We start from the raw sequence: 27,026 nt of genomic DNA, 5'->3' as shown, positions 1-27,026 counted from the left end.
CAAGAGACAGACTGGATCTCTCTCTTGTCCCTTTTTTCTAGGTCATTATAAAGTGAGACATACCATTGCCTATACAGAGCACATGCACAGCTGTATGTTTACCTGGGACAAATTATTACAATTACACATTCAAAGTGGGTAACTGTATGGAGATGGTAAATCCTTCCTGTGCACAACTGTCTGATCCGATTGCTAGGTGCACACTTACACACGTGTTTTGCACATCTTCACTTTAATACACTAACGTCTGCAGACTGCAATGGCAAACTGATCTTTAAATAGTAGCGAGATACTTGCAGAATCCAGATATAGTATCACTTGGATTCACTGAGGTATACAAGACTCATTTACCCTTGGCTTTGCCTCGATGTTCTCTCTCAGGAGCCATTCTTCATTGAGGGTATATCTGGCTTTGCCAGTGATGGCATCAATGGAGCCCTTGTTGATTTGCTGTTTGATAGCACAGATCAAGAGGAAAAAGGGCTCCCCAACTGTCTCCTGGAGGGAAAGGAAATAAAGTAAATAAATAAGCGCTGGAAAATCCTTCAGACTGCAAGATTCTTTGCATCATAATACTGACCATTTACAGTGTGAGTATGGGACTGATTCATACCTGGTGCTGAGAAACCTGTGGAAAGTACTCAGTGCTCTCAGCTCCCACCAGATGTCTTGGGAACTGAAGGCATTCATTATCTCATAAAAACTGCTTGGTACTTCTCAGGGTCAAGCCCTGACAATGCACAACAGTAGTATACAGCAGGTAGGACAGGAAGTGGGAAAGGATGATGGATGTAAAGTCCATGTAAAGTCAGAGCTGGAATTTTAGGGAGGCAAAATGTGATTGTTTAAATCATGCTGACCCATACAACTGAACAAGGTTACCATGGATGGGCAAGATCCTGCCTTTTGGGTCAGAACCAGATTGCAGTCTTAGGTAAAAAGCAGTGAATTGCATACTACATTCAGCATGACTATATCCCCTCTGGCGTACGGTTCATTATGAGGCTGCAAGTCATCAACAACAATAAAGGCCATCCTCCATACAGCTCACCTCCATGTATTTATACCCACTTTTCTGATCCACTCATATGCAATACATCCATTCCAGAGGATGCATTAGAAACATAATGTATTTTCTTAAGAGACTTTTCAGTACTGGAGAACATCCCGTCCTGCCTAATGTTCATGTGTAATTTTCTTCAAATGAGACAAGTGCAAACTATTACACATTTGTATTTTTTTCTGAAGCAGACACACACATACACACACAGACTCACACATGCATCCTTGCCATCTGAAACTCTCCCCAAGACAACAGATATCAGATTATTTTGATATTTCTGAACTGGGAGCTGCTAGATCCTGTTCAGTCTGCTTCTTAATTAAGACTCAGTGATTCTTCTATTCTAATTGCCTTATAATTGCTAAAGCAATTAGTTTGATGTCAGTTTTGATTCTGCTGTACTCAGTACAGTTGATGTGAAGATGCTACAGTAAGGCTGTAGGTGGGCACATGCCATCTGTGCCATGGAGAATATATTTAATTTTCCAAGGGCAACATTTCCTAGGATCAGTGGAGACTTTACTTGGATCTTCTGGGGGAGTTCAGCTTCCTGCCATACTCCTCTGGAACAGAGCATCAGTAATCACAATGGCAGAGCTAACACTGCGCATGGAGGAAGGTATGGCTGTGTATTGGATGAGGTTCTTATGGGAATGAGAGATGTCAAAGGTCTTGATTAGAGATGGGAAAATTGAAGGCATTGAGAGGATTTTGGTTCATAGAGAAGGGCAGGAGTCAGGGACATTAAAGCTGAGTCCACATTGCAGTAGGAACATGCAAATACACCTCCTTACATCACGGATGCGATTGGATTTTGGGGCTCTTGTAACCACACCAAACTGCAGTTGTTGCTTAACAGTCTTCCCGCTGACCTTGTGATGAATCAGGGATTCCTTTGCTAGGGGTGAAACTACGTGCTACATTCAGACCTACCCCCCCACCTCCCCTTGCAACTTTAGAAGGAGCTTGTGGGCATTTGGATTCAGCCCCTACCCAGTTTAGAAGTGGCTCAGTCTAGATTTGAATTTCTGGTCCAGAGACTCTCTTTAAACTCCTTACATCATGCAAGTCATGAATGCTTTTCATTGCTCCTGTTTTCAAACTCTTCCAAAATCTCAACGAGAGATATATTATACCTTAGTCATAAAGTTGCCAGCAAAAATCTACTGTGTGAATTCTGTTGAGAGAGTTTCTATTTAGTTCTTCCATCTAACCTCTATCTTACTGGCTGGCTCTGACCATGGGACCAACTCTTGAGTATCTAAACATGCCTTTGAGGAAAAAAAGAGCCTAGAAATAACTGCGATTGGTATTTCAGACCTTAATGCAATGGTTAGATCAAGGTCTAACCATCAGAGCTACTGCACAGGAAATAAACTACAATGCTCAGGCTGTTAGATGCTATTTCTGTGTTTGTCTTCTTGGCTTTGAAACCCAGGAGCTGTGAGCTGTTATGGAAATCTGCAAAAGCGTTAATCAGACAGCAAATTTCAAAGATGGGGAAAGGAGGCTGGGTGGGCAGGGGCTGCAGATAAAATAGTTAACTTGGAACCTTACAGTGTTGTTGGGGAAAACAGGCTTGGAAACCAGTCAAGACCATCTTTGGAGTTGGCTATTATGAGAAGTAAGTTTAACTAGCAAAGATCAGTGCTGATTCAGGAGAAAAATGTTTGGGGTTTTTTTTAAACACATTTTGAAGCCTTTTTTCTGCCTATTGTGCATGTTTTTTAATGAGCCTTCTTTATAATTTCTGACTGAAGCATTATAGGCTCTTCGATTTAGCTTGGGCACTAAAATAATTTGCAGTAATGAAAAGCATGGTGCAGGTTGGCATCATCTGAGCTGTTCTGTGCATGATATGTGGTGCTGGATTTTTATATGCCAGGATTTAAACAGAGAGTTGGAGAAATAAAAAAAAAAAAAAAGATTTAGAGCACAGACTGGATTTGCATGTTACTACTGCATTAATGAGGCTGATGTGTCATTAGAGATCACCTCCTGGGAGTGTATTAGAGGTATTTCCAAAATGCCTGGGGAAGTCAGGGGAGGGGGCAATGGAAAACTCTTGTTTATTCCAAAGGCCCAGTGAAAATTAGTTCTCACAGAAGATTCTGGCTAATCGAGAGCTTGCCAAACACTGACAGAAGGGATTGCATATTAGAGATGGCCCCAAACCCAAGCTGCTGGTCCAAAGACCGCTGTGCTGCTTCAGATCCTGACTTTTGGAATAACTTGCCATTTCTGTAATGGGAGGAACCAAATCCAGATCCATCCCCCGACCCAGGTTCTGGGGCAATCTCCAGCTGTAAACACTATATTCCACCTCTAGCTATTTCTTTGCTGTCCATTTTCATTTAATCTCTGAGCTTTCTGGTTCCATCTGGGGTCAGGCACAGAGGAATTAGCAATGGCTCTTCTTCTGGCATTTCCAGTCTAAGCAATGGTAGCAGGTAGTGACATGGATAATTTCACTTCAGCCGCCCAGCTCAGGTTTGCAGACTCAGAGATTTCAATCATTTGCATAAGCTTTACAAACTTTTAGGTACTTGTCTGAACCTACCCCAGCTTCCTGAGGTTTCCCCATCCAACATGTGGAGCACACACAGCCAAATCCACTGTTATCATAATGGTATCTCCACTGATTCAGGAGGTGGTAGATGTGTTTAGATCCCTCATAACCGTGACTCGATGTCTTAAATTTTGTAAAGAGTGCTTTCTCCATTTGCAGACAGCTATGAAACCTTTCTCCCCAACAATACAAATGGACGAACTGTTTAGCAGAGCATTAATATAAAACAAATGTTTAAACCATGTAACGTTAACTTACAAGGGAAAATACAAGCCGTTGGAATTTTTCCACTGTAGAACTGAAGGGACCTTTTAGAGCAGCTGTTTCAAATAGACATTGTGATTAATGTGGATAATTCAAGAACTAAAACCAGACCCATCGTCACATATGTCTCATGGTCCAGTGCTGCAAGAAGGCCAGTAAATTTCTTTACCAAAAACTGCCTGTGTGAAAGGAAGTGGGTTTGCTTTGCACAAATGAGTTGCACAATGGAGGTGTCTGACCATCGCTGGTAATGGAAGTTACAGACTTTGAGGGCAATTCACATGATTTGAAGGGATTTGCATTTCTTTATGCCCAAATCAGACCCTTTGTTTCTCCTTTGCCCTGGCCTTGTTCGTTTGTCCAGCAACAGAGTCCCCTCTACCCTCTCACACTATCTGGCTGATGTTTGCAAAGAAACCTTCTCCTCTGCATCTCTTGCCACTGGGAACAGCCCCCCCGGACCTCTCATTCTCATGGACTCTCTTCCCTCTTCAGCATGTCAGCAGGACACGGTTTTTCCTTTGACAAAGTCTCCTGACTTCTGTCTCCCTCAGCAAAGCAATTCTGGGATAGATGAGAGAGGCACGGCTCTCTGCAAAATGAAGCTGTTCTTCCACAGTGACCCCAAGACATTTATATTTCACAAGAAGTGAAATATGCTGTGGTGAAAAGCAGAACAATAGCTTTTATTTTTGTAGCTTCAGGCTGGCCACATACAAACACCATGCGGTGGAGTGGATAGAAAAGCGAATGGCATGAGCCTGTCCCAAGGGAGTGAGAGCCAAAGGATCAGTGTACCTTCCAGCACACCGATCTCTCTTATGGAGCGTAGGTAATACTTGAAGACACATTTGCCCAGTAGGCCAACAACACCTGTGCCTGGCAGTGGATGCTCTGAGCTCACTGGTAACACGATATCAAAACCTTGAAAGAAGTGACAGCTTCTCTAAGTGAATGGAGTAGCTGTACCAACACCACAAACATAACTCAAACCAGCCATGAGGCTGAGTGAAGCAGAAAGAAAGAAAAGCCTCCAACACAGCACTGCCTTTTCTTTCTTAAGTACCAGGACTGAGGAAAGACCTAAAGCAATTTTTTTTCCTAAATATCCGAATAAACCTAATAAACTAATTTATTTTTCCATGGGCAGAGGGGCTACTATACGTGGAAAGCTTCATAAGAGGAGCAAAGCAAATAGCCCTGGAAAGCCCTGTATTCACATGCAGTCTAAAGGCCAAGCCTTTCTGAAGTGACTAGTGATTCTGGGTGAGACTTATGGTGACTTGATGGAAAGCGTTGAGCATCTGTCCTTTTTAGCATCCTAGGTTAGGCATCCAAAAATGGAGGTACCTGGAATCAGTAGGCACTTGGCAGTCCTCACCTGAGTTTTATCAGTATTACCTTTATTATCTGAGACTGGACCAGAGAAGGGAGAGAAGAAAAAAGCTACAGGAGACCCAGAACCTGAAATGCTGCCTTCAGGTCACCACTGTGCCTGATTTCACAGGCTCAGGCTAGATCTGGACCTGGCTGAGACATCTGTGCACCACAGAAAGTTGTGCCAGTGAGTCATGGTGTTGTGCTTGTCGGTCAGTGCCACAGTGTGGAACAGGGGACACTCTGCTTTTAATGAGACATAACACTTGCACCCTAAGCACCCAGATGGACTCAATTACAGGGACGAGTAATAACTGCACTACTCAGACGGAAAGTCCTTTATGGCTTATTTTTCAGAAGTGCTGAGCACTCGCTAGTCAAGCTGAAGTCAATGGAAGCTGCCATGCTTATTTATATTGATACATAATACATGCAAAGGGTCTGAGCAGCACAAGTGGCTCTCTGTCATTGCTGCCTCTCCTTCCACTAAAGATTGCAGCAGGACAAACAAGACCCGAAAGACAGCGGTCCTGTTACAGCTTTCCTTTCAGTTTCGTGCTGTCTGTAGGTTTCCCTCAACCTTTGCCAGGTCTGGTATACTCCCCAGGATGCCATAAAATTAAAGCATTATCACAGTCTTCATTCAGAATAAGCTTCTTTATGTAACATCTGTCTTTTATCTTCCTCTCTATTGGGCTAAAGCCAGAGTGAGGATGGAAGGAACACGCCAGCTTCATGTTTTATATTAACATTTATGAATCACAATCTGTGGCTCGCTCTCTTTCAGCTATGTTTCCTGTGCCCTCGCTCCGTGGACTGAGCCATGTCTTTGAGGCAATACACCAACCAATCTGATGAGCAGAAGGTGTGTGATCAGTGGTCTCTATTCATAGGGCTGTCAGATGGCAGCTCTTTCTGTTTGTTTAGGGGGCACAGTGCCACAAGGAAAAAACAGCACGTTAGAACTTGCAACCATGTAAGATCTGCAATTGCTGTTAATTTCCTTTGTAAAACTTCCAAGTCCCGAGTCCCACATGATAAAACTCAACTTTTTGTCTCAGAAAGCTTTCTTGCACAATGTCCATTTTTAGCAGAAATTAGGCAGTTACTTTGGGTTGGATCAGATGCCAATACAATTCCCTTGTCTTGCACGTGGTCTCCAAAAGGAAAGGTCAGCATTTTTTTTTTTTGCAAAGTGCTCTTACTGCATGCATAGACACAACAGATGTAAACATTTACCTTCCACAGTTCCTCCTAGGGACAGCTAGACTCCTATTACCATCAGCCCAGACCTTCCTATTCTGATATTTCTTTTTAACTGTTATATTATTGGCCAGCAATGACACAGTAAAAGTATGAGGTTATAAATTCTCAACCTTCAGGATATAAAATGATTGTCAGCTGGGATCAGAAGAACTCATGGTATGTCTGAGCACAGTATACCCCTACACAGTATTGCGTTGCTTCTGTGATACATATAATATTACAATTATTACAAATATTATACAATAAGAAGAACTTGAAGGAGCAATTTTTGAAAAAACCTTCATAGTGGCCTATCTGTACTCCCTGACAAGAATGCAGTGGGCATTTTCCCAGCGACTCCCCAGGGATTAGACTTAGGTAATTGTTCAGTTCTTCTGAAACCCCCACTGCTGAAGTATCCAGAATTGGCAAATGCTGGAGCCATAAGTGGTGGAAAGCCAGGGCTAATGGGGCTCAACCCCCCAAAATGTGGTGCACTGGATAGGGCCGCAAGGCAACCTGGACACAGGCTCTGGGTAGCTGCAACAGAGATGGGGAGGGGTGCGCACACAGCCTGGCATGTGTATCACTGGCTGCCCAGCATAGCAGGTAAATACCAGTCCATTCTGTGAAGGGGAAAGGGCTGGGAGAGGGGGCAGATTGAGGCCCCCACAGTGAGGGAGGGAGCAGGGCACAGGTAGGGGCAGGAGCACGGGCTGGGGTGAATGGGGCCCGGCTGGGCCACGTAGTGGGATAATTGGAGCCTGGGAGACTCCTCTAAGGGTCCGGGGGGGGTGGGGTTCCTGCTGCTGTGCATGACAGAGGCTTGGAGGGCACAAGTCGCCCCAATCTGTGTGCAGGGTGGAGGTGGTTGCTGCTGCGTGCTAGGCTCTGAGCCCCCCTGCATCTGCCCCGGGAGCGGCATGACTCCACGTGCCTGCTGCTGCTGGGCTGTGCCGCGCCCCTGCCCACTCAGTGGCAGGACACACGTGGTGTTGCGTGGCTCTCAAGGCAGCAGGGTGCAAAGCCCAGTGCACAGGGGCAGCTGCCTCTGCCCTGCACACAGATCGGGGGGGCATGTGCCCCCCCCGGCTTCTGCTGGGGTGTGCACAATGGTGGGAGCCCCCCTTTGTTCCTGGATGAGCCCCCCCTGATTGTCCCACCACCTCACCGGGGCCCCATTCACCCCAGCCCCTGCCCGACTCCCTCCCTCACCCCGGCAGCCTCAATCTGCACCCCCAACGGCCCTTCCCCCACAGACTTACCTGCTAGGCGGGGGGTGGGGGATGCACATGCACACACTCAGCCCCCCCAAATAATTTTTTCTCCCTTTGCCTGTGGCTGGAGCTGGAATTCCAAGCAGATGGGAGGTCTTGTGAAGGGCAACTGGATCCCAGTGGGAACCCGCACAGAGGAAGAGCAAAACCTGGAACTCTAAGTCTGCAGACTCCCCTACCTCTCTGCTCTGGTTGACTGAAGTCAGTTCACAAATATACTCCTTTTTGAGAGTAGCAACCAGCAAATCAAGTTTGTACGTAATGTATTTTGTTGTCAGTCTCAGTATTCTGTGCCCTGGCATTCAAGAGAGGGGGGTATTGCACACTGCCAAGGCGAAAGAAGTAAGTGGGTCTTTGACTAAAAACTCAAAACCCATTTTGGTTTGCTGCTTTTGTATTTAAAAAAAATCCCTTTGGATCTGCTCACAAATATCCTGATAAGTGGTGAGAGAACTATTCCACTGGTGATTTTGGAAAATCTAAGCCACACTAGAAAATTAGGTTTGACATCTGATCTTCTGAGACATTCCAGGCTGAAGGTATCCAGATAATAGTAGAGAAACATCTGAATGTAAGAAACATCTGTTTGCTCCACCTAAACCTTTGAGGATCCTAGAGCTCATCAATCACTAGTGACTAGGCAATCAACAATGACTCCAATGTCCTGGCATACCCAGACGTGTAGGCACTTGATCGCCAGCTAATTCATACCTCCCACCAAAAACCCTAAAACCTCAGGTGGACAACACAGAGCTTGAACTGCTGTATTTAGCTTACTCTGAGATAGCTGTACATGCAGATGGACATCCAGTTTGTGAGCATCTTTTCCACCACAGACTCCGTCCTCCTCAGCATAAGCTTGGGATTTTTAGAAGCGGAGGCATCTATAAGATCCACCAAGAGGTCCTTCATGATGCTGGTGTAATACTCCAGTTTCCCATGTAAGGCAATAGTGAGCGAGGAGGCCAGATTACACCTGAAAAGGCAGTTAAGAAGGATTATTGGGTTAATTCTACAAAGCCAAAACATCAAAAGAATTCAAGATCACAGCCATAGTTCTGATCTTTTTCATGAATCCTCACCAATGCGTTGAAGTCTCACATTCTCAGCGCTATAGGGTCTCATATTCGGCCTGTGCATTCTTTATGGTAAATATGGTACAAGCCTATATTTAAAGGACTCATATATAATCCTGTACTTGACCTGCGGGAGTAATCATCCTCATCCGTGAGGTATTGCCAAGGACAACAAGTCTATTCAGGCAAATTATACCAGGCAAAGCTGTCCACCAGACTTTTTTGACACTCCCATCAAATAAAATAGCAGGTTTTCAACATTCAGGCTCCATTATGTGGGTAGAAAACCAATGTAGCGCAACTGCCAAAGAAAACAAAGAGTACTGCATGGTGACCAGATGACTTAGGGTCTGGTAATGGCCTCTTTCATTTGTTTAAGTGAAACTAGCCCAGTAGAGGCCAAGAGCTGTGACCACTACGGTGACAAGTGCTCAGAGGCCTATGTGAAATAAGTTGCCAAATTTCAGTTTGGAAGCTGGTTGGGTGTGATGCTACCTGGCCGCTGCTGGTAGGCTCAGTGGTCAAGCCAGGAAACCAAATGGGCCATGGGTCCTGACTTCCACACTGAGGCTAGGAATGGTCTCTGAGTCAGGATTAGGCTTGCACTGCTGCAGCACACCCAGTATCTGGATAAAGAGGATATCGATCTCTAGCGCTGGCTGCCCATGGCGCTTTCAGGGCAGCTCTTGTCTCAGGAAACCCTTACCTGTCTCTAACAGCAAAATCTTTCTGTTGCTCAAGAGCGTGGACAAACACAACGAGGAAGTGCCTGTTGTTGAGCAAGGTGGAAAACAGTGCGATTCCTTCTTCCATGTTGGGCCTGCAGTTTTCTGGAATCTAAAGAAAAAACAGAGACTTAGCTGAGGAGGCTGTCTTTTGACTTCTTCACCAACCTTGATCCTATTTCACTCACATGGGTGTGCTCAGCAGGACTACTAGGCAGAGGTTCCCCCTCCCTTGACCTAATCTGGTATGTGCTTCTTCTCTAGATAAGAACAGGTGGTGGGGAAACATGTTGCTGCAGCATTTTGATCTGTTCTGTGGGAGTCATTCTCACAAAGGAACTGTGGCCTAGATTGAAACGGCATAAATCCTGGCAAACTGTCAACCAGAAAAGCCCAAGACAAAGAGGATCTCATTGGCTGCGATCCTACAGCCCTCGAACACAACTTCACAGCTCCATCTCCTGCCACCAGCAAAAACAGATCAGATGACACATGCCTTTGTTCTCCCGGCGGTTGTTTTGTGCCTTCAAACATTCTTTAAGCGCCACAGAAAAGGACATGTCAACACATAAGACCATTGTTAGAAACAGCTCAGGTTACTCCCATGGGTTACTCACCTTCCATTCTCCAGCCAGTAAGGGATGAGTTTCTTGGACCTGAGACCCCACTTGGGAGTTGAGCTGCTGGGAAGGCAGAATATACCGCTCCTCGTACAGCGAGGAACACTGCAACAGAACAGAGCCAGCATAAATGAGACCACATTCCTCTCCCCCTGGCCACACATGGGCAGGGTAACACTGTCAATAAGATGAAGAGAAATGTTACTGGGACTTGAGGCCACCCATCAAGAAGAAATGCTTTGGTGGGTCTTCGGGAGCTTTTAAACAGTTGGCAGGGGCCTTGTGAATGAACAAACAACACAAGAAGGGGGTGGAGGCATATGTCTAAACAGAAACAAGGCTGTTACAGGAGGGAGGCTGTGAACACACTTATCTGACAGCTACAAAATCCCAGTAGAGCACGCATTATATAGGAGGAAGTCAAAATAGATGACTCCTGGGTATTTTAACATATGCATATTTCCAGACAGAAGGGGAAAATGTTGAAATACATGACTGAAGAGTCTAGTGCCCAGATATGTATAGGCACGGGTATCTTTGAAACGTGAACTATAAGCACTAATGAAATCATCTGCAAACAAAACTCATCCTTTCACTCTGCAGACTGAAACGCAGCTGCTTTGGGAGTGATGCATGCCTGCTGTTTAACAGAACACACTGGCACTGTGCAGTGGCTCAGGCCTGGAGGTAAAAGACTTTGTTGTGTGCGGTGTGAAGCTGGAGGAATGATTTTGGTAAGAATTGGTCTCTGAGAGCTGTCTCAAGAGCATGACACCCCACATCTCTCCCCCAGGAGAGAAAAGCATGTCTGCACTCTGCTACCACAACTGCGGTGCATGGGGCCGCAACAGGAACCAGAACCACACCCCACAGATGGGGTTACAGATGGGGTCATGTGAACGCCTTGTATTTACTTCTCCCCTCAAAGACAGCTCTTCCAGCAGCAATTACATCCTGCTGGCACCACTTCATCACAGGACAGGAGGATGTGTCTACAGTGTCGCAGTGCTGTGGTGAAGCAGGCCACACCTGTTCCTTCCAGGCTGCACTCAAGATATGGATGCAATGCACCTGCCTCAGTGCAGTGCTGCGTGTCAACCAAAAGAAACTCCTCTGGGAGAGTGAGCTGTATGGCACACCCCCCACACTAAACTAAGGTGGTGACGCTGCATCTGCTTGAGGGTTAAGTGTGTATGGAGTAGGGGTGGTGTGCTCTAGTGCAGTGCTCCCAACATAGTCCCCTGCTTGGTGGGTGGCATCTAAACACCCTTTCCCATCCAAGCACCAAGCAGGCTGGACTCATGCTGTGGCTGCCATTCTGATGGTGACTGAGTCTGAAATAAATGCCACCTAGGTATACAAGCGTGAAGAAGCTGTGCTTTACAGTGAGCTTTTCTCAAGGTTAGGAAAGGGATGGGAATGACTGGGTGTCTGAGACAACTGATGTTTTCTTACTTTGGGGAAGAAGGTCCGAGTCACAAAGTGCTTGTATTCCAGGAACGGGATCCCCTGGCTGCGGTTGAGCTCCTTGGTTAGATCTGTCATGTCTGTCTGGAGTTCAGCAAAACCTTATCCAAAGAGAGGTGCAGACTGTGAGACCCACAGGGCCTAGCAGCCAGGGCAGGTGACTGACAAGCCCAGTGCTTATGTATGCCGCAGCTCATCTTTTCTGCTTCCCCACCCTGTTTTCCTTGTGCAGGGCAACAGACTGTATTTAGGGCTTCTACATTAGCACTATGCCCTAAATCCTACACTTTTTACCCAAGATTCCCATTCCCTACAGATAGGCCCTGGAGGGTTTGGCCCTACTGAACAAAGGGTCAGTGTCTTCTACAGAGATTCACAGGAGATGCCTGTCAGTGTTTGTTAATGTGAACTTCTAGTACAGAGGCAAGCAATTATTTGGGACCGCAGGCCACGTAGGCAGTTCTGGGGAACTGTTGTGGGTCAGTCAACACCCCCACCCACCCCGAACAACCTGGAGTCCATACAACCTGCAGCTTCTTTTTGCCACCACCGTCCGTGCCCAGCAGCAGCTCAGTGCACAGCCCTGGCCCTGGCCTTGGCCCACCTGGTACCCACTCTGGACAGGATGGACCACCTCCAGACCAGTGTGCACAGCTCCAGCCCCAGCCCTTCCCATGCTCACTCCGGCCTGCCTGTCCATGATGTATGGTGGTGGCTGGGCAGAAGCTGCTGCCCCACTGGGGTGGCCCAGAGGCATTGGTGACAGCAGCAGAGAGGAGCTGCAGGGCAGCCCGGACATGGGCTCTGTCCAGCTGGAGCAAGAAGGGCCTAGAGGTGGTGAGGGAGAGGTGGACGTTTTTCCCCCATGCCCAGCAGAAGCTTCTGCCCAGTCACCACCACAGCTGCTGCTGCTCACTGTGGGCAGGTGGTCTGGAGCAGGCTTGAGGCAAGTCAGGGTCAGGGCTTTGTGCACAGGTCCTAGCTGCTCCAGAGCTGATCTGCTCCAGTTGGGGCAGGTCCGGAGTGGGTGTGGGCACAGGCGTAGGGTGGGCCAGCCCTGGGTCAAGGCTGTATATGTAGTTAGTTCCCTGCCAGTACCATGGGGCTGGGGCCAGTGCTGGCAGCCAGTGAGCCATGGCTGCCTGGGCTGCCTAGAAATGCAGTCCAGCCACGGAGCCACCTGAGCCGTGCTGCATGCCTGGGGGCAGCCAGATGCATCACAGCACCTGGGCCAGGTGGGACTGAGAGACCTGCCATGGGCTGGAGGAATCTGGCCCATGGGCCATATTTTGCCCACCCCTATTTTAGCAGCTCTCTGCTGCAGCTAAGTATCATTATACATGGTGGATCTCACATCCGCATCTTTGTGTGTGAGGCGAATGCCCTTCCCTACCCTATCCCATCCCCGACCCTTACAAATGATTCTGATTTCAGTTTTGCAGTAAAAGATGACTCAGTTTGCTGAGGATCCTGAGAACCTGGAAAGGTGTCACCTCTCCCCCACTGTGCCCTTTCACCTCTCCTGCACCCTGTTAATAGCACCACTGATCAAAGCTACTCACCCTTTCGGATTTCCTCACGGATCTGGGACTCCATTTCTTCCATTTGAAGCAGCGTTTTTTGCCAGTAGCGCTCTGCCCTGCGGCTCTTTGTGCAAAACACAAACAAGGCTGGGGAAGAGAGAGGGAAAAAGAGATTTCAGATGGGAAGTAACAAAGGGTCCTTTGGTCACTTGAACCTAAACTGGTGAGGGCCCCTAAGGGGAATGCACCTTTATGTATAAAAAATTGGAAGTTTTTGGCTTAACCACTATGAAATCTGATCAGATAGCTTTTGATTATCCACAACTTAAGTCAAGCCAGCTGGAACCTAATGATCACACCACAACTGTCCTCAAATTTAGGTCTGAAAGTTACCTATATTGCAAGACTTACTATACATTAATATATTCCAGCTGATTAATAAAAATATCTGTAAAGAGATGTAACACCTGTCTTATAATGTGTGTGTGTCCATTAAGAGGTCCTAGGCCTCCAGAAATATGTTTCCAATGATCTGTGGTTTCTTTAATAAATACTGTATATAATAATTTTTATTAAAAATAAATGAAATCCTTATTGGGAACACCTCATTGACTGTGACCCAATGCTTTTCTTCCTGCAGTTATTCTAGGCATGTGGTAAAGAAAAATGAACTGGCCAGAGGACGCAGCTGTTTTGAACAGCTTCCAATGAGAACATAGCCTAGGCTAGTAGATTGTATTGTCTCCTCTAGATATGAAGCAGCGAACCCAATCTTACGATCCTTATGATGTGAACAGATCTTAGCTCTCTTCATTTTCCTTTCCCCCAGTTAGATATCTAGCTTTACCTCCATGAGGTGTTTGAGGATAGAGAAAGAGGCTCTGAACTAGAAAAGGTTCAGACTAAACTTGGGTTCAGATCCAGGTACAATTCTGGGGAACTTAGATTCAGGGTACAGGCTTGGACCATTATGAAAAGAGAAATCATTTGTTGAATTTCGATCTGGTTTAAGATTTAAAAGATGCCCAGAGTTCACAGAGATAGGGCTTGGTTTCGGCTCTGAAATGAAGCTGTGTGGGCAAGTTATCCCATGTGTGTGAACACTGCCATGCAGCCAAAGAGTTCAGGACTCTCCATTCCCTTACCCACAACAGACACAAGCAGCAAGACGCTGCAGATGACTATGGAGACGATGATGGCCGTCTCGCCTCCCCCAAGGTGCAGCATAGCAATTGTCTGGTTGAACTTCCCCACTTGGATCTAGGGAAGAAGAGGGAGGAAAGAGGTCATGTGGTAAGTTAACAAGTGGCTAGGAACACAAGAGGAACCAGACCATGCAGCGGAAATACCCACCAAAAAAAAGGGAGCTAACCGCATGTTGTCTCAGCAGTACTCGGTCTTCACGAGGGGCCCGACACTGTATCCATCACTACCAATGCCTGCAGGGTGCTCTACATGCATGGAATAGGCCCAGTTCCTCTTATGTGCACCATAAAATGGAAACAACACTTTTGCAGTTGTGCTAGTGTATGCTGGTGTGACAGGGTAAGTCTAAGCCTGCTGCACCATCTGGCCAGCTTCCAGTGACACATATATACCCCACTGAGGCTGACGGCTGCCAGCTAGTGCTGGATGCAGGATGGAGAAACTCCCTCCAGTATCTCAGGATAAGTGAGGGTTAGGTCCTTCCCAATAGAAGCCAGGGGCACAGACACATTAGCTAATTCACTCCATACTGTGAACCTTGTCCAAGGGACATGCCTTATTAAAGGGCCTCCTCTCTTAATAGACCATCTCTAAATGTTCCCTGCTGTCACAGAATTAAAGAAATTCCTGTTCCAAAGAACTTACAATTATACAGGGTACCATGTCTTCCTCCTTTATTAGCAGACTGCCTTCAGCCACCACCCACTTTGCCAGTGTCCCTTTAACACCAGGCCTAATGTGCTCTCTGCCCCTACCATATATCAGGGTTAGGAGACTTGAAAGTCACAGAAAGAAAAAAATTAAACTGGGAAATGAAAAATCAATAACTGTACTATTAACTAGGGGAACAGCCATACTGTGGTTCAGACATACGACCAGAGAGTCAACAGACCACGGCTCCAACCCAGGCATGTACTTCACACTTCCTATGACACTGTGGCATCCTGTGACCCCTAATCCCTCTAGACCTCAGTTTTCTCCCCTTGGGCAGTGGGGACAATAGCATCCTTGCACCTTGCAAGGCAGCTGTGAGGTTTGACTCATTACTTTTTATGAAGGGTTGTGAGATCCTGGGGGGTGGGTGAGGATGGAGGGCCAAAAGGAAAACAGCTTCATCAGGGCAATGGGAACTCTTGAGTGTGCATGGTGGTTTCACTTCTGGAAATGGGAGTTTTACTTCTCCAGTGGAATTAGAACCGAGATAGAAACAAGAGCAGAAACTGGAGTGAGCTTCAGGAGAGGGGGTGATGTGAAGATCTACTGAAAACTTCCTGTCTCAGTCACACTGTAGCTGAGGGATGGGATACAGACTATGGGCTGGATGATGAGTAATGGGCCTTGTGTAGCATGTAGAAGTAGGGCAGCGTTGTAAGGATGGGGCCAGCTCTGCCTGGGAGGTAGCCATAGTCAATCTGCTAGAACTGCAGAGAAAGACTCCCCCCTGTCTTAGGCTGACATTACAGGGGGGAACTGGGTCTGGCAGAGCCCTCCTCCTGCTCCTTGGCACCAGCTACGCACTATGAGGGGAAAAGAGCATGTTACACTGTTCCTACCATAAAGCACTGCTCCTTGCACATCCCTGTGACCCTTGGAGGTAGCAGGATTCCCATGCTCATCAATAATGCCTCTGACCAATAATGCTGGGCTGCACAATTACTCCTCTTCGCTCCCTGCTCTGGGCCATGAGTTGACCTCTACCTACCTATCAAACCTGAATCTACCACTAGGCAGCTTTTCAGATAATATATGTTTCACTACAAAGTGCGTCAGAAATCAGTAATTTTCAACGGGAGCAATTTTGCTACTACCCTGGTGCTGTAAAATGATGCTGAGTAATATAATAGCCCTGTTGTTGGTGGCAGAAAAGGGACCATCAGCTAGCTATAGTTTTTATAATCTAAATAAGAAAATGAATAAAGAAGGCAAGGGTTGTTATGATATACAAGTGCGTGCATGCTCACATGCCTACACTTGCCTATACATATACACACCATATGTACAGGCTTTAGTGCATGCATGCATCCATGAACCTATCCAGTGTCAGGCAGTAAGAAGCAGTACACACGGTAGGGAGGATTTTCCTGTATTTTGCCTAAAAATGTCTTATGGGGAGAGAGGAATTTGCAGGGCACACTCTGGAGGTTTTATATCAGTCAATCTTGCATTATTGCCAGGTAGTATAAATCCTAGATTCAGTGTTTAAATGATTCTGTGACAAACAAAAGGAGGTTTGAAGGTCTCCAAAGGCCTTTGGGTTTCTTGGTAGATGTCTATTCAATAGATGTTTTATAGGTGTGTGTCTATGGGTCAGAGGAAATTAAGGTCAGGGTTAAACGGCAAAGTTTCCTGACTCTACCACATGGTGGGGCTGTAGAATGCTGATGGAGGATGCATCGCTCAGGCTTCTCGTCCCATCTGGGGAAATTTCCGCTGACGTCAGTGGAAGATTTGCAGATTAGTTCAGTGATCATTGGGATCAGAGAATTTTACCCATAACAGGTCACAGCCTTTCCATGTGTTGCCCTCACAACAAATTATGGGGGGTAAATCCAACCATCCAGATAGCTAATGCCCAACTGTAGCTGCATTTCTGCTATTTAATCATCCACACAGAAGCATCTACACCAGTAATGGATTGGATGCAAATTTTGCATGGACTCATTTGTAATGGGAATTGGGCACAGACCTTTTTATAAATCTGGCCCAATATTAATAGGTACTATTAATTTATACGCTAAAAGGCACTTGTTGCATATGAAGTAGTGAGCAGCATATAACTCAGCCCACATCTGAAGGTGTAATAGCTGCATACAGGTCTGGACACAAGTTGGTTATCTGCTTGCACCTCTATTGCTGGTATATGGTTCATAACCAGCTGTTATTTTAGTAAAGTGTTGTTGTCCTCTTTTGCTTGGGAAACTATGTTTGCTTATGAATCTCTAGGGCATTACCCAGAATGTTTTCTGTCAAAACCAAATCTAGCAAGCTGTTCATCACAAGCCCACTTAAAAGATTTCTCCAGGCTTTCAGTTCTCATTAAAAAAAACCAAACAGGAATTTCCTCCTTTAGCATTTCCATTAAAATGGCTTAGGAAATTTTGAGTTGTTACTTCTGCTTTTGTTTTGGGTCTTTGTAACAGAGCTTCATGTGCAAAGGGTATGCACAATGAATAAGAAACCTTCCCCCATAGAAGCAATGGGTATTTTTGCTGAGGTAATCTGCTTCTGGGCAATAGCAGGCCACAGATTCCTCAAATCCCTCTGTACATTCTCACTCTTTGCCCATGCTGCGTGTTCTTGCCAATTCAATATTAACACATTTACTGGAAAAAGACTCAGCTGGGATGGAGACTACAGGTTCTCAGGCCACTGACACAGATGGAGATATTGTCTCCAACTGCGAACAGCTTTAGACTGGCTTCTGAGAAGCCAAGGGACTGGATAGGAAAAGAAAGAAACTGAAAGCAAAGGAGCATAATTAGGGACTCTCTGGATAAAAGAAGCAATGAAGACTGGTAAGTGAAAACCGTCCCAGGAACAATCAGGAGTTCCTGATCCTTGAGATCCGTGAGACTGAGAAGAGGCACAGAAGTGAGATTAGTGTTGGGGGAAAGCACCCATTTCATTGCCCGTAAGATTTACAGCTGCAAGCATCCTAGTGCTGTGCTCACTGCAATCCACCCCCCGGAGATACTGCCAGGATCCCAGTCCAAGTGAGGAGAATATAGCTTAGGTCTCTGTGCTCTTCACAGCTCTTCTGCTGAGACTGGTAACAAGGGATCCCAATGACTAAGACTGGAAACTGAACTGGGAATCCCCAAATTCATGTCACATGAGCAAGCAAAAATGATGGGATTTTACCCTGAACTGCTGGGACCAAGGAATCTCCCTCTGCAATGTAGAGTGAAGCCACATGGTTCTCAGTCTAACCCAGCAGGACCAGCTACAGGCATCCGACTAGATCTGCTCAGTCGCCCACAGACTAACAGCTGCTTTTCTCAGTGTTTTTGATGTCATACAATCATTAGGCAAAATCCTGAGTGGTTTTCGTCTCTACTAACTCCAACTGAAGGGGTGGGGGGGCAGCACCAGTCAGTATTTCACCAAAGGAAATGAGAGATGGAAACAGCTTCCAATTAGTCCATCCTCATCAGCCACTGAAGAAGACAGCAGATTAGATGTTAGGGCCGGAAGGGACCTCAGTAGATCATCGAGTCCAACCTCCTGCCCTGGGCAGGAAAGAGTGCTGGGGTCAGACGACCCCACCCAGGTGCATGTGCAGCTTCCTCTTAAAGACCCCAAGCTAGGGGCGAGCACCACCCCCCTTGGAAGCCCTTTCCAGATTCTGGCAACCCTAGCTGTGAAGAAGTTCTTTCTAATGTCCAACCTAAATTTGCTCTCCGACTATTTGTGGCCATTGTTCCTAGTTGCTCCAGGGGGTGCCCTAGTAAATAGAGCATCTCCTATTCCCTGCTGCCCTCCCCTGATGAATTTATAGGCAGCCACAAGATCACATCTCAGCCTTCTCTTGTGAAGGCTGAAGAGGTCTAGGTCCCTCAGTCTCTCCTCGTAGGGCTTTGCCTGCAGGCCTCTCACCATATGGGCGGCCTCCTCTGAACCCTCTCATGATTCTCCGCATCCCTCTTGAAGTGCGGCACCCAAAACCAGACGCAGTACTCCAACTGCGGCCTGATCAGTGCCACATAGAGGGGAAGCATCACCTCCCTGGACCTGTTCGCCATGCATCTGCTAATGCATGATAAAGTGCAATTAGGCTTGTTGATCACTTCGTCACACTGATGACTCATGTTCATCTTGAAGTCAACTATGACTCCAAGATCTCTTTCTGCTGCTGTGCTGCTGAGAAGGTCACCCCCCAGCCTGTAAATGTGTTGGTGGCTCTTTTTGCCCAGGTGCAGCACTTCTCACTTGTCTTTGTAAACTCCCTAGAACATTTGGCCAGGCCGGTGTTCAGTGAATCCTGAGGATGTCAGGGTAAGCATGAAGTTTAAAACAATGAGGATTCTTGCCTGGCAAGCTCACTGCTTCCTGGTGGCCAGTACTCACCGTCACCGGCAGCTGTCTTTCCGAGGTGCTCAGCGACTCATTGACTGAGCAATGAATGACTCTGTCAGAAACAATCTGTATCTCACAGGAAATGAGACCAATTTTCACTTGGTACTCGCTGCTTTCCAGGCCCAGGTTGTCAGACTCTTTCTAGTTCCAAAAAAACAAAATTGGGAAGACAAAATGAATTAGTTGTTCTCCAAAGTGCTAGGCCTGTATGCACTGGCCTTTTCAGAGACAGCCCTGGTTACACTTGCTGTACCTCCTGCTGCATCTCCTGCTGCCTCTCCAGCTCTGCAAGCCCTTCCAGTCACCCCACCCTCTCACCATTGTCCTGTTTCCAGTCCCTCACCATTTCTCAGCATGTGTTCTAGAGGGGGAAAATGCCCTGATGAAGCCTGGAAAACGCTGCTTTTGATTTGCTCTCTTTGTATGTAGCAAATGTACAGGGACTGGGGAGGAAAAGGAATAAAGGAGATGGTGCCTAGATAGCATGTTGGTGAATGCATGAAGTTAGAAAGAAGGGACACTCCCAGTTCTTTGATGTGCTCAGGAGAAGACTGTAGTACTATCTTCAGGAATGAGCTGGCCCCTCTTCTGTGATTTCTCTTCCTCCCCGTGCCAGCCACCAATTAATTCCAGCCACATCCACTCCTCACCCCTTCCCCTGATTGCATTCATAAGGCGCTCATCGCTGTGGTGTCTAGGCACTCTGCCCGTAGAACAGCTTCCCTACAAGGACATGGCTACGTCTCAGTGCCAAGAAGTCAGGAGGCCCCGTCAGTGTCAATCTCTTACATGTATAACCAGAGTCAGGGGCTCCCCGGGATGGTGTTTGATCCACTTCTCCTTCCTGGCTGTGAAGAACTGAGGGTCAGCATAGTATTCCAGGCTGAATTTGCTGATGTGCAGGGCCTCCTCGGGGTACATGTCTTCGTCAGGAGCTGGCCTGTCATCGGCGTAGAGGCGCTCATTGATGTAGAAGTCCACAGGTGCTGGCTTGCTTCCTGTGGTGAGGTTGGAGGCAGCTGGAGAGGGGCAGGTAATCACAGTGTCGGTGTGAACCTTACAGTTCTGAAAGTAGGAAAAAGCGTGCAGATCAAACATGGATACACCCAAGTCTCGTCCACATGATAGCAACTGTCCTGACAGGCCCCTTTACCTAGCGGGAAGCTACCTCAGATAGGGCTGCTCTACTTAGCCATGATTGACAAGCAGCTGTGTGTGCCAATCACAAAGCTAGGCACCCTGATGAACCAGGCGAGTGATGGCACTGTAAACATCACAGATGATAATAATTACTGTGCGTGGGCATAAATTAGGTCTGTCACTCTCCTGAGCTAAGGATCATAACAGATTCATCCTAGCTACAACCCCAATCAGCAGAGAGGGTTAGGGACCATGTACAAGGTGTACCACTATTCAGAATATCTCCTATAGCCAGGCCTGCAGACCCAGACCCTCTTCTAATGCGACAGTGAGGAAGGATGCTTACCATTTTTTCTTTTCCAATGCCATGAACCACCATCGACACGTTCTGAACCATCCCAAACCCATTTCCTTCCAGGGTGATGATTCTACCTCCACTGAAAGAAATGGAAGGAAAACAAAACAGATGAGAATGTGAGAGTAGCTATCTCTGATGGTGCATGAGTCCTGCCTTTAGTGTGCCTTTGGTATGCTCAAAAGCATTGACCAGGGGCACACCCTGCCCACCCGCTCAGCCATGCTGAGCGCTTCTCTTCCCATTGTCCTGAAGTAGAGATCTCTGCCTCTGAAGTGGCTGACAGAGGTAGTTTGGGCACCCTTTGGGTACTTCACTGCTGTATCTCTAGGTCTGGCACATGAGCAGTGGGAATGGGCAGGCTGGTAGGGAGCATGCTTGACAGCGATCTTGAGAGTGCTCCTGGCAGGGTACTGATATGCCCAGAGGTTGCTGGGGAAACCAGGCACAGGCAGATAAATGAAGCTGTTCTGCTGCTAGGCAGGTCAAGGAATAGACTGGGCAAGTGTACTTGCTTGGCTTATCAGGTATAGACAGATAAAAGGTGTACATGTGCCAGGTGCCTCCCAGTGTTTCAATGGAGCAGGCTTCCCGGGAAATGGCAATGTAAGGGTTAACCTACAACTTGCTGGACACCAGCTCATGCACTTATTCTCTTGGTTCATCCATGAAGGGCTCAGTACTTAGGGAGCCAACTAGCCCAAGGCACTGAGACAAAGCCTGAGCCTCCCAAACCCCTTTTTTGATTTAGAAAAAAACTGCAAAAATTCTTTTGCATTTTGGACCCGATGCCTCTGGAATGTGAAATGTGGCACCATCAATGTGCAATCAATTAAAGGGAGTAACGAGACGGCTCTGCTGCACGCATTACTGGTGGGAGGGAGGGAGGGGAGGGAGAAGTGGCTCTTCCCCTCCAGTTAATAGCAACAACCTCCCAGCTTTGCTCTGCACTGTCTGCACAGGGCCTTTCACTTACCCACTCCAATTGTATTTGCTTTAATGAGGTGGTGTATCAGGGAACTAGTCTGAGGACTGGAGAGATGTCATTACATTCAGGAGTATGGTATCCAGGGCCCTTCTACATGAGTATTTAGGATGCTCTAAGTCCTTGTGTGGTGTTAGTATGCAGGTCTGCAGCTGAGGACTGGTGGCCAAGTGACCTCAGTGGCCCACTACAACTCCAAAGGAATGAATTCCAGCTTCATTCTGGACTTGTGCCGTAGGCTGCCCGCAGGCAGCACAGCTGAAAATGGGTGCACAGTCAGCTGGGCCGCGGCCTCAGAGATAACTGGGTGCGATGCTGGCCAGACCATTCCTTTATGTGCTATTGGCTATGGACGCTGGAGTGTTTTAGCCATGCTAATCCAGTGGACCTCCTGCACTCAGGTGGATAATGACTCGATTGCTTTCTGTGTTTGTGAAACCATTTAGGATCCACAGTTCATTTTAAACACCTTTATTCCTGCTAATGCTGATGAGGTTAGCAATGTCATAAGCCAAACTAATTCCTAATTAATGATGTGTAGTCTCAGATACCTGCAGTAATGAACTAGTGTGCACAGAATTCACAAGCAACCCTCCAGTAACAAACCACTGTGCACAGTACAAGCCTTATAAGGAGGGATCCGTCTTCTGTTTAAAAATTGCATATTTGCCTATTAAAAAATCCTGGATTCGCTGATTAAACCATCCAAAATCTGCATTTTTCCATGATTAAAATGAAACACCACTATATATATATCTATATCTATATATCTATATATATATCGTAAGCAATTTAGCACAAGGTTTTATTGATATATTGACTATTTTAAAGCAATTTGGAAGTTTACCAGTGCCTCAGTCATTATAATAAAATAAATTCTAAATACCTATATATTTTGGCATTTGATTTTGTTTTTATCATGGAAAATCAGAGGTCCCCCTGCTCCCTTCACACATTAGAGCATGGGTCCAGCTATGGCCATCCCCCTGCTACTTTGTGGTGCTGAGTAACTCTGATATGCGAGTGCCCTGCCCCTGCCCATACCATTGCCCCTCACTCCCAAGCCATAGCCCCTTGGCCCTGCCAGTGCCCTTCACTCACAGCCCACAGTCCCCCCAGCCCATGCTGGTGCCCCTCACTCTCAGTCTGCAGGCCCCCCATTCCTACCAGTGACTTTCAATCCCAACCCACAGCCCCTTGGTGCTGCCAGTGCCCCTCATTCCTAACCCACAGTCCCCCCAGCCCTGCCGATGCCCCTCACTTCTGACACGCAGCCCTCTGCCTCCCCACCCAGCCCTGCTGGAGGGGACCCCCAAGTTCCCCCATGCTGCCCAGCCTGGAGTGCAGTGGACTGCAGCAGCTCTGACTTGCGTGGGCAATGGCAGAGGAGGACCAACCCTGGCATGGGCTGGAGGGAGGAGGGGATGCCTGTGGCACCCCCCACCCTGGGCTGGGGCTCCTGTGCTGTACCAAGTGGCCTGTCACAGCCCCTCCACCCCTGCCAGACAGCATCTCCCAGTGACCCTGGCCCTGTGAGCTTTGGTACCGGCCCTGGTGCTGCTGGCTAAGCCACACAGCTCCCCACCACCCCTGAAAGGCCCCCCCATCCCTTCTGGGGCTGGAGGGCCAGGCAACTCTCCATAGCTCCCTGCCCTACTGCAGCCCCAGCATCAAGACACCTTCCCCTGGCACCAGCAAGCACCCCCCCATCACACACCCATACCTTCCACACACCCTTGCCATACACACACTCACATGTCCCACACCCAGACAGTCCCCAAGCCCTGGCCCTCCAACCCCCACCCTCAACAGACTTACCTGCATCCAGATGCTGGGGCTGCTCCCACCACCCTGCCTGGCTGTATGCCGGCCACTTGTGTGTGCGCATTGCCGCCTACCTCCAACTGCCCTCCCCCTGCACCCCTCAACTCCAAGCAGCTCCTTGGAGGCTGGAACACTGCCAGTCTGTAAGGGGAAACCCATGGTTTTCTGCAGTTTTCTCCTTTAAGGAAAATCCACATTTCTCCCTTAAAGGAGAAAAATCTGGTTTTTCCTTCAAATGAGAAAATCCACATTTTTCTGCAACAAATGGAAAACCCGGATACCTGTGTCTGCAACAGAAGAAAAGACTGCTCTCAAGTTTCTGATCTTCTAGTAAGTACACCGAAAAGCAGTTTAAAAGTGAAAGAGAAGCATTTTGGTGGTTTCTTTCTGCAACTATCACTCTGTGTGGACATGCTGTTACTGCCATTCAGCATAGCCTAGAGTGTGATAAAATTTTATGTGAGGAGCGGAGGGTTGGATGAGTCTCTGCTCTCCTTTGTCACTCATTCTTCCACAGCCTGTAGCTTTGGTATTGCCTTTGAGATTATAGACTTGTACCTCTTTGGTAGGCTGTGGACAGGCTCAGACTGCCCTTGCCTCCACAGTGCACATGGATTTCCTGACGGTGCAGCTTTGTTGCATTGGGTCAGGAGGCTCAGGTGCTAGGTTCTCAGATTTCTTTCCTGGGACACAGGCTTTTCAGATGGAAGGAGAGAAATCCACAGAGACATTTCACACAGAAATCCAAAAGGAACAGGAGCTTGGGAGCTCCATGGAAACCAATGAAACCAAAAGCGATGTGTTGTCGCAATGAAACACGGCCCAGGAGCTGAATAACTAGAAAATTACAATCTCAGTGGATCCCCAGCAGTTTCATGGCTGGTGAGAATCCCCAACAGCTACATACATGGCTCCACCTGAAGTTCTCTAATGCACCCAGCAGACTGAGGGAAAGACAGGGCATAAAGTTACAAAGGACGCTATTCAGCTTTACTGGACTTTCTAAATTTCAGAAAAACTAGTTAGTGCCGTGTTCACTGCTCTGCATGCCAGCTCGAGCAGCTCGGCCACTGCACCCAAGTTGTGATATCCACTTTCATTCCCCTCATTGGGTCACCCCGCTGCTCTGCTCCAGCACCTTAGTTGTGGCCTGCAGTACCCTTTGTTCCTTAAGCTTTTTGAGCATAGGTTAACAAGCAGTGGTGCTTAAGTACCCGCACCCACCAGCAACTGGCAGCACCTTTCCTGTACTCTTCAATGGGCACCACAATCACCTCTGCAGCCACACTTCAATGAAGCCCACAAAGGATGCCTGGGAAGTGCTGCCTTCTCTGCCAGTGGAGGTGCCTCACCTGATCTGACTCTTTTTTGGCGTGATGTCTGTTATGACTGGGTTCTTCTCATACTTGAACACGATGTTATCATTTGTGCAAGACTTGTTCTCAAACTGGACGCAGACCCGGGCAGCTGTTGTGCGCTCCACTGCTGGCATGATGCAGGTGATGGTGGCGTCAGTACGACTGGGAAGAGAGAGACAGAGCAAATGCAGAGCACATCCTCAAGGCAACAGAGACTGCTCCCAGACTGGAATCTGGGCAAAGCAAGCAGCAAGGACCCATATTGCTGTTCCAGCTTGACGATGGCTTTGGATTTAGGGAGTGCCCTAACAGTGGAAATACTTTACTTCAAGGCACTTTCCAGCTGAGGCTCTTAAGGTACCGTGCAACAGCAATGTACTGGGATAGGCAAGTGTTGTCGGCATTTTACAAGTGAATAGACCAAGGCACAGAAAGATTAAACCAGTAACTGGGAGGAATACTTGGAAGAAGACATCATGGCTCCCTCCAAATGGAGGCACCTAACTTTATAATAATTCTCACATCCCCAAATGGTACGTGGGGTGGTGGTGAGACAGTCATATAGTAAATAGCACAGAAACCTCGCCTTGAGGAGCATCTAAAAGGACACAAGATGCAATAGAGGGACAGGAATTCAGCAGGGTGGGGAGGGCAAAGGATGGAGTCTCTAACAAGATCAAAGCAAGGCTGCATCGGTAGTCTGGTTGGATTCCTTTCCTCTGCTTTTAAAATGACTTCCTAAGAAGTGCAGTTACACATTCAAAATAAGGGAACACTAAAAAACAATAAGCCTAAGTGATTTGAGTGAGATCTCTGCATCTCTGGTATAGCTGGAAACAAAGCCCAGGTATGTCTTATTCCTGGGGCTGTGGGTGAAATCAAAGACTACCCACAGAGCCTTGAGGGCTGTATAAACTCCCTGGGAGGATTGGTTTTCCCTGCCTGGAAGCCAGCTACCACATCTCGGTCATAACTAGGCCCACCAGCTTCCTCTATTTAAGCCAGGGGAACAAAGTCCACATCTCTGTCAGGCAGGAACATGGCAGTTCTGTGTCACCACAGGAAGGCACAAGATTGCTCACGATGCCTGGGATGGGGCCAAGGGGAACCAAATGGGCACATTTTGATATTACCCTTAGGAAGATAGCACTCTGCAGGCTATCTGGATGGCTCAACAGACCCCTTCTTTCTTCACACTATTGCTGGAACAACACGATCCTTCCTACTAACTGGTTCTGCTGACTAGTGCATCCACAGCTGATCCTAAGTGCCAGCTCACAGCTTCATGGGTGACCTTGAGACACCACTTACCTGATATCTGTGCACTGTCTGGTGTTGTTGACTAGGACACGGAGCTCAGATCCCACACTGAGGTTATTCCCTGTGATGGTTACTTTGGTTCCTCCAGCTTTTGGCCCCAAACTTGGAGTTATGGAGTGTACCACAGGCAACTAAAAAACATGAAGAGGAAAGTTTTCAATAGTTTCTTAGCCCAGTAACCCATACTTAGCTCACCTACGTATCCTGCAGACACACGAGAAGTTGTGTTGTTTATCGTAACTGCCTGAAGTTAACGGGCCCCACAGCCAGAGGTATAGCTGGCACACAGGCTACTGAGAGTGAGAGCCATGTTAAATGTCTCCATGATGTGAAGAGCAGAGTTCTCCTCCATGCACCTACCTCTTCACATGTGCTTCCATCCTGCTCCAGAAACTACGAATGGAATAAATCAGAACCCCAGCTGCAAATCCTCTTGAGGGGAACCCCAGTAGGGAGCCTGAGATTTTTGAGATCTGGCAAGACACCCCCTTGGGTATGGATAACTCAATATCAAAATCATTTCCCCTTAAGCAGGATTCAAACCCAAATCTGTAAA

General features: G+C 47.4%; 1 protein-coding gene across 1 annotated transcript in view; it reads right to left on the bottom strand.

Moving 5' to 3' along the window:
* The window catches only part of PLXND1 (plexin D1), a 117,637-nt gene that overhangs the window by 19,083 nt on the left and 71,528 nt on the right, over nucleotides 1-27,026 (bottom strand). Inside the window, exons 15-26 of the mRNA XM_090021360.1 lie at nucleotides 26,462-26,601; nucleotides 25,145-25,312; nucleotides 20,975-21,065; nucleotides 20,278-20,553; nucleotides 19,480-19,629; nucleotides 14,352-14,466; nucleotides 13,246-13,353; nucleotides 11,672-11,784; nucleotides 10,214-10,321; nucleotides 9,578-9,708; nucleotides 8,573-8,771; nucleotides 352-498 (exon numbers count right to left, since the gene is read on the bottom strand). Coding sequence (XP_089877486.1) covers nucleotides 352-498; nucleotides 8,573-8,771; nucleotides 9,578-9,708; nucleotides 10,214-10,321; nucleotides 11,672-11,784; nucleotides 13,246-13,353; nucleotides 14,352-14,466; nucleotides 19,480-19,629; nucleotides 20,278-20,553; nucleotides 20,975-21,065; nucleotides 25,145-25,312; nucleotides 26,462-26,601 — 1,746 coding nt within the window. The remainder of the gene's footprint in view (nucleotides 1-351; nucleotides 499-8,572; nucleotides 8,772-9,577; nucleotides 9,709-10,213; nucleotides 10,322-11,671; nucleotides 11,785-13,245; nucleotides 13,354-14,351; nucleotides 14,467-19,479; nucleotides 19,630-20,277; nucleotides 20,554-20,974; nucleotides 21,066-25,144; nucleotides 25,313-26,461; nucleotides 26,602-27,026) is intronic.

Source organism: Crocodylus siamensis, chromosome 11, assembly GCF_052110815.1.
Source record: "Crocodylus siamensis isolate JL-2025a chromosome 11, ASM5211081v1, whole genome shotgun sequence".
Lineage (NCBI taxonomy): Eukaryota > Metazoa > Chordata > Crocodylia > Crocodylidae > Crocodylus > Crocodylus siamensis.
Note: the sequence above shows the minus strand (reverse complement) of the source record. Positions and strands in the feature narration are given on the sequence as shown.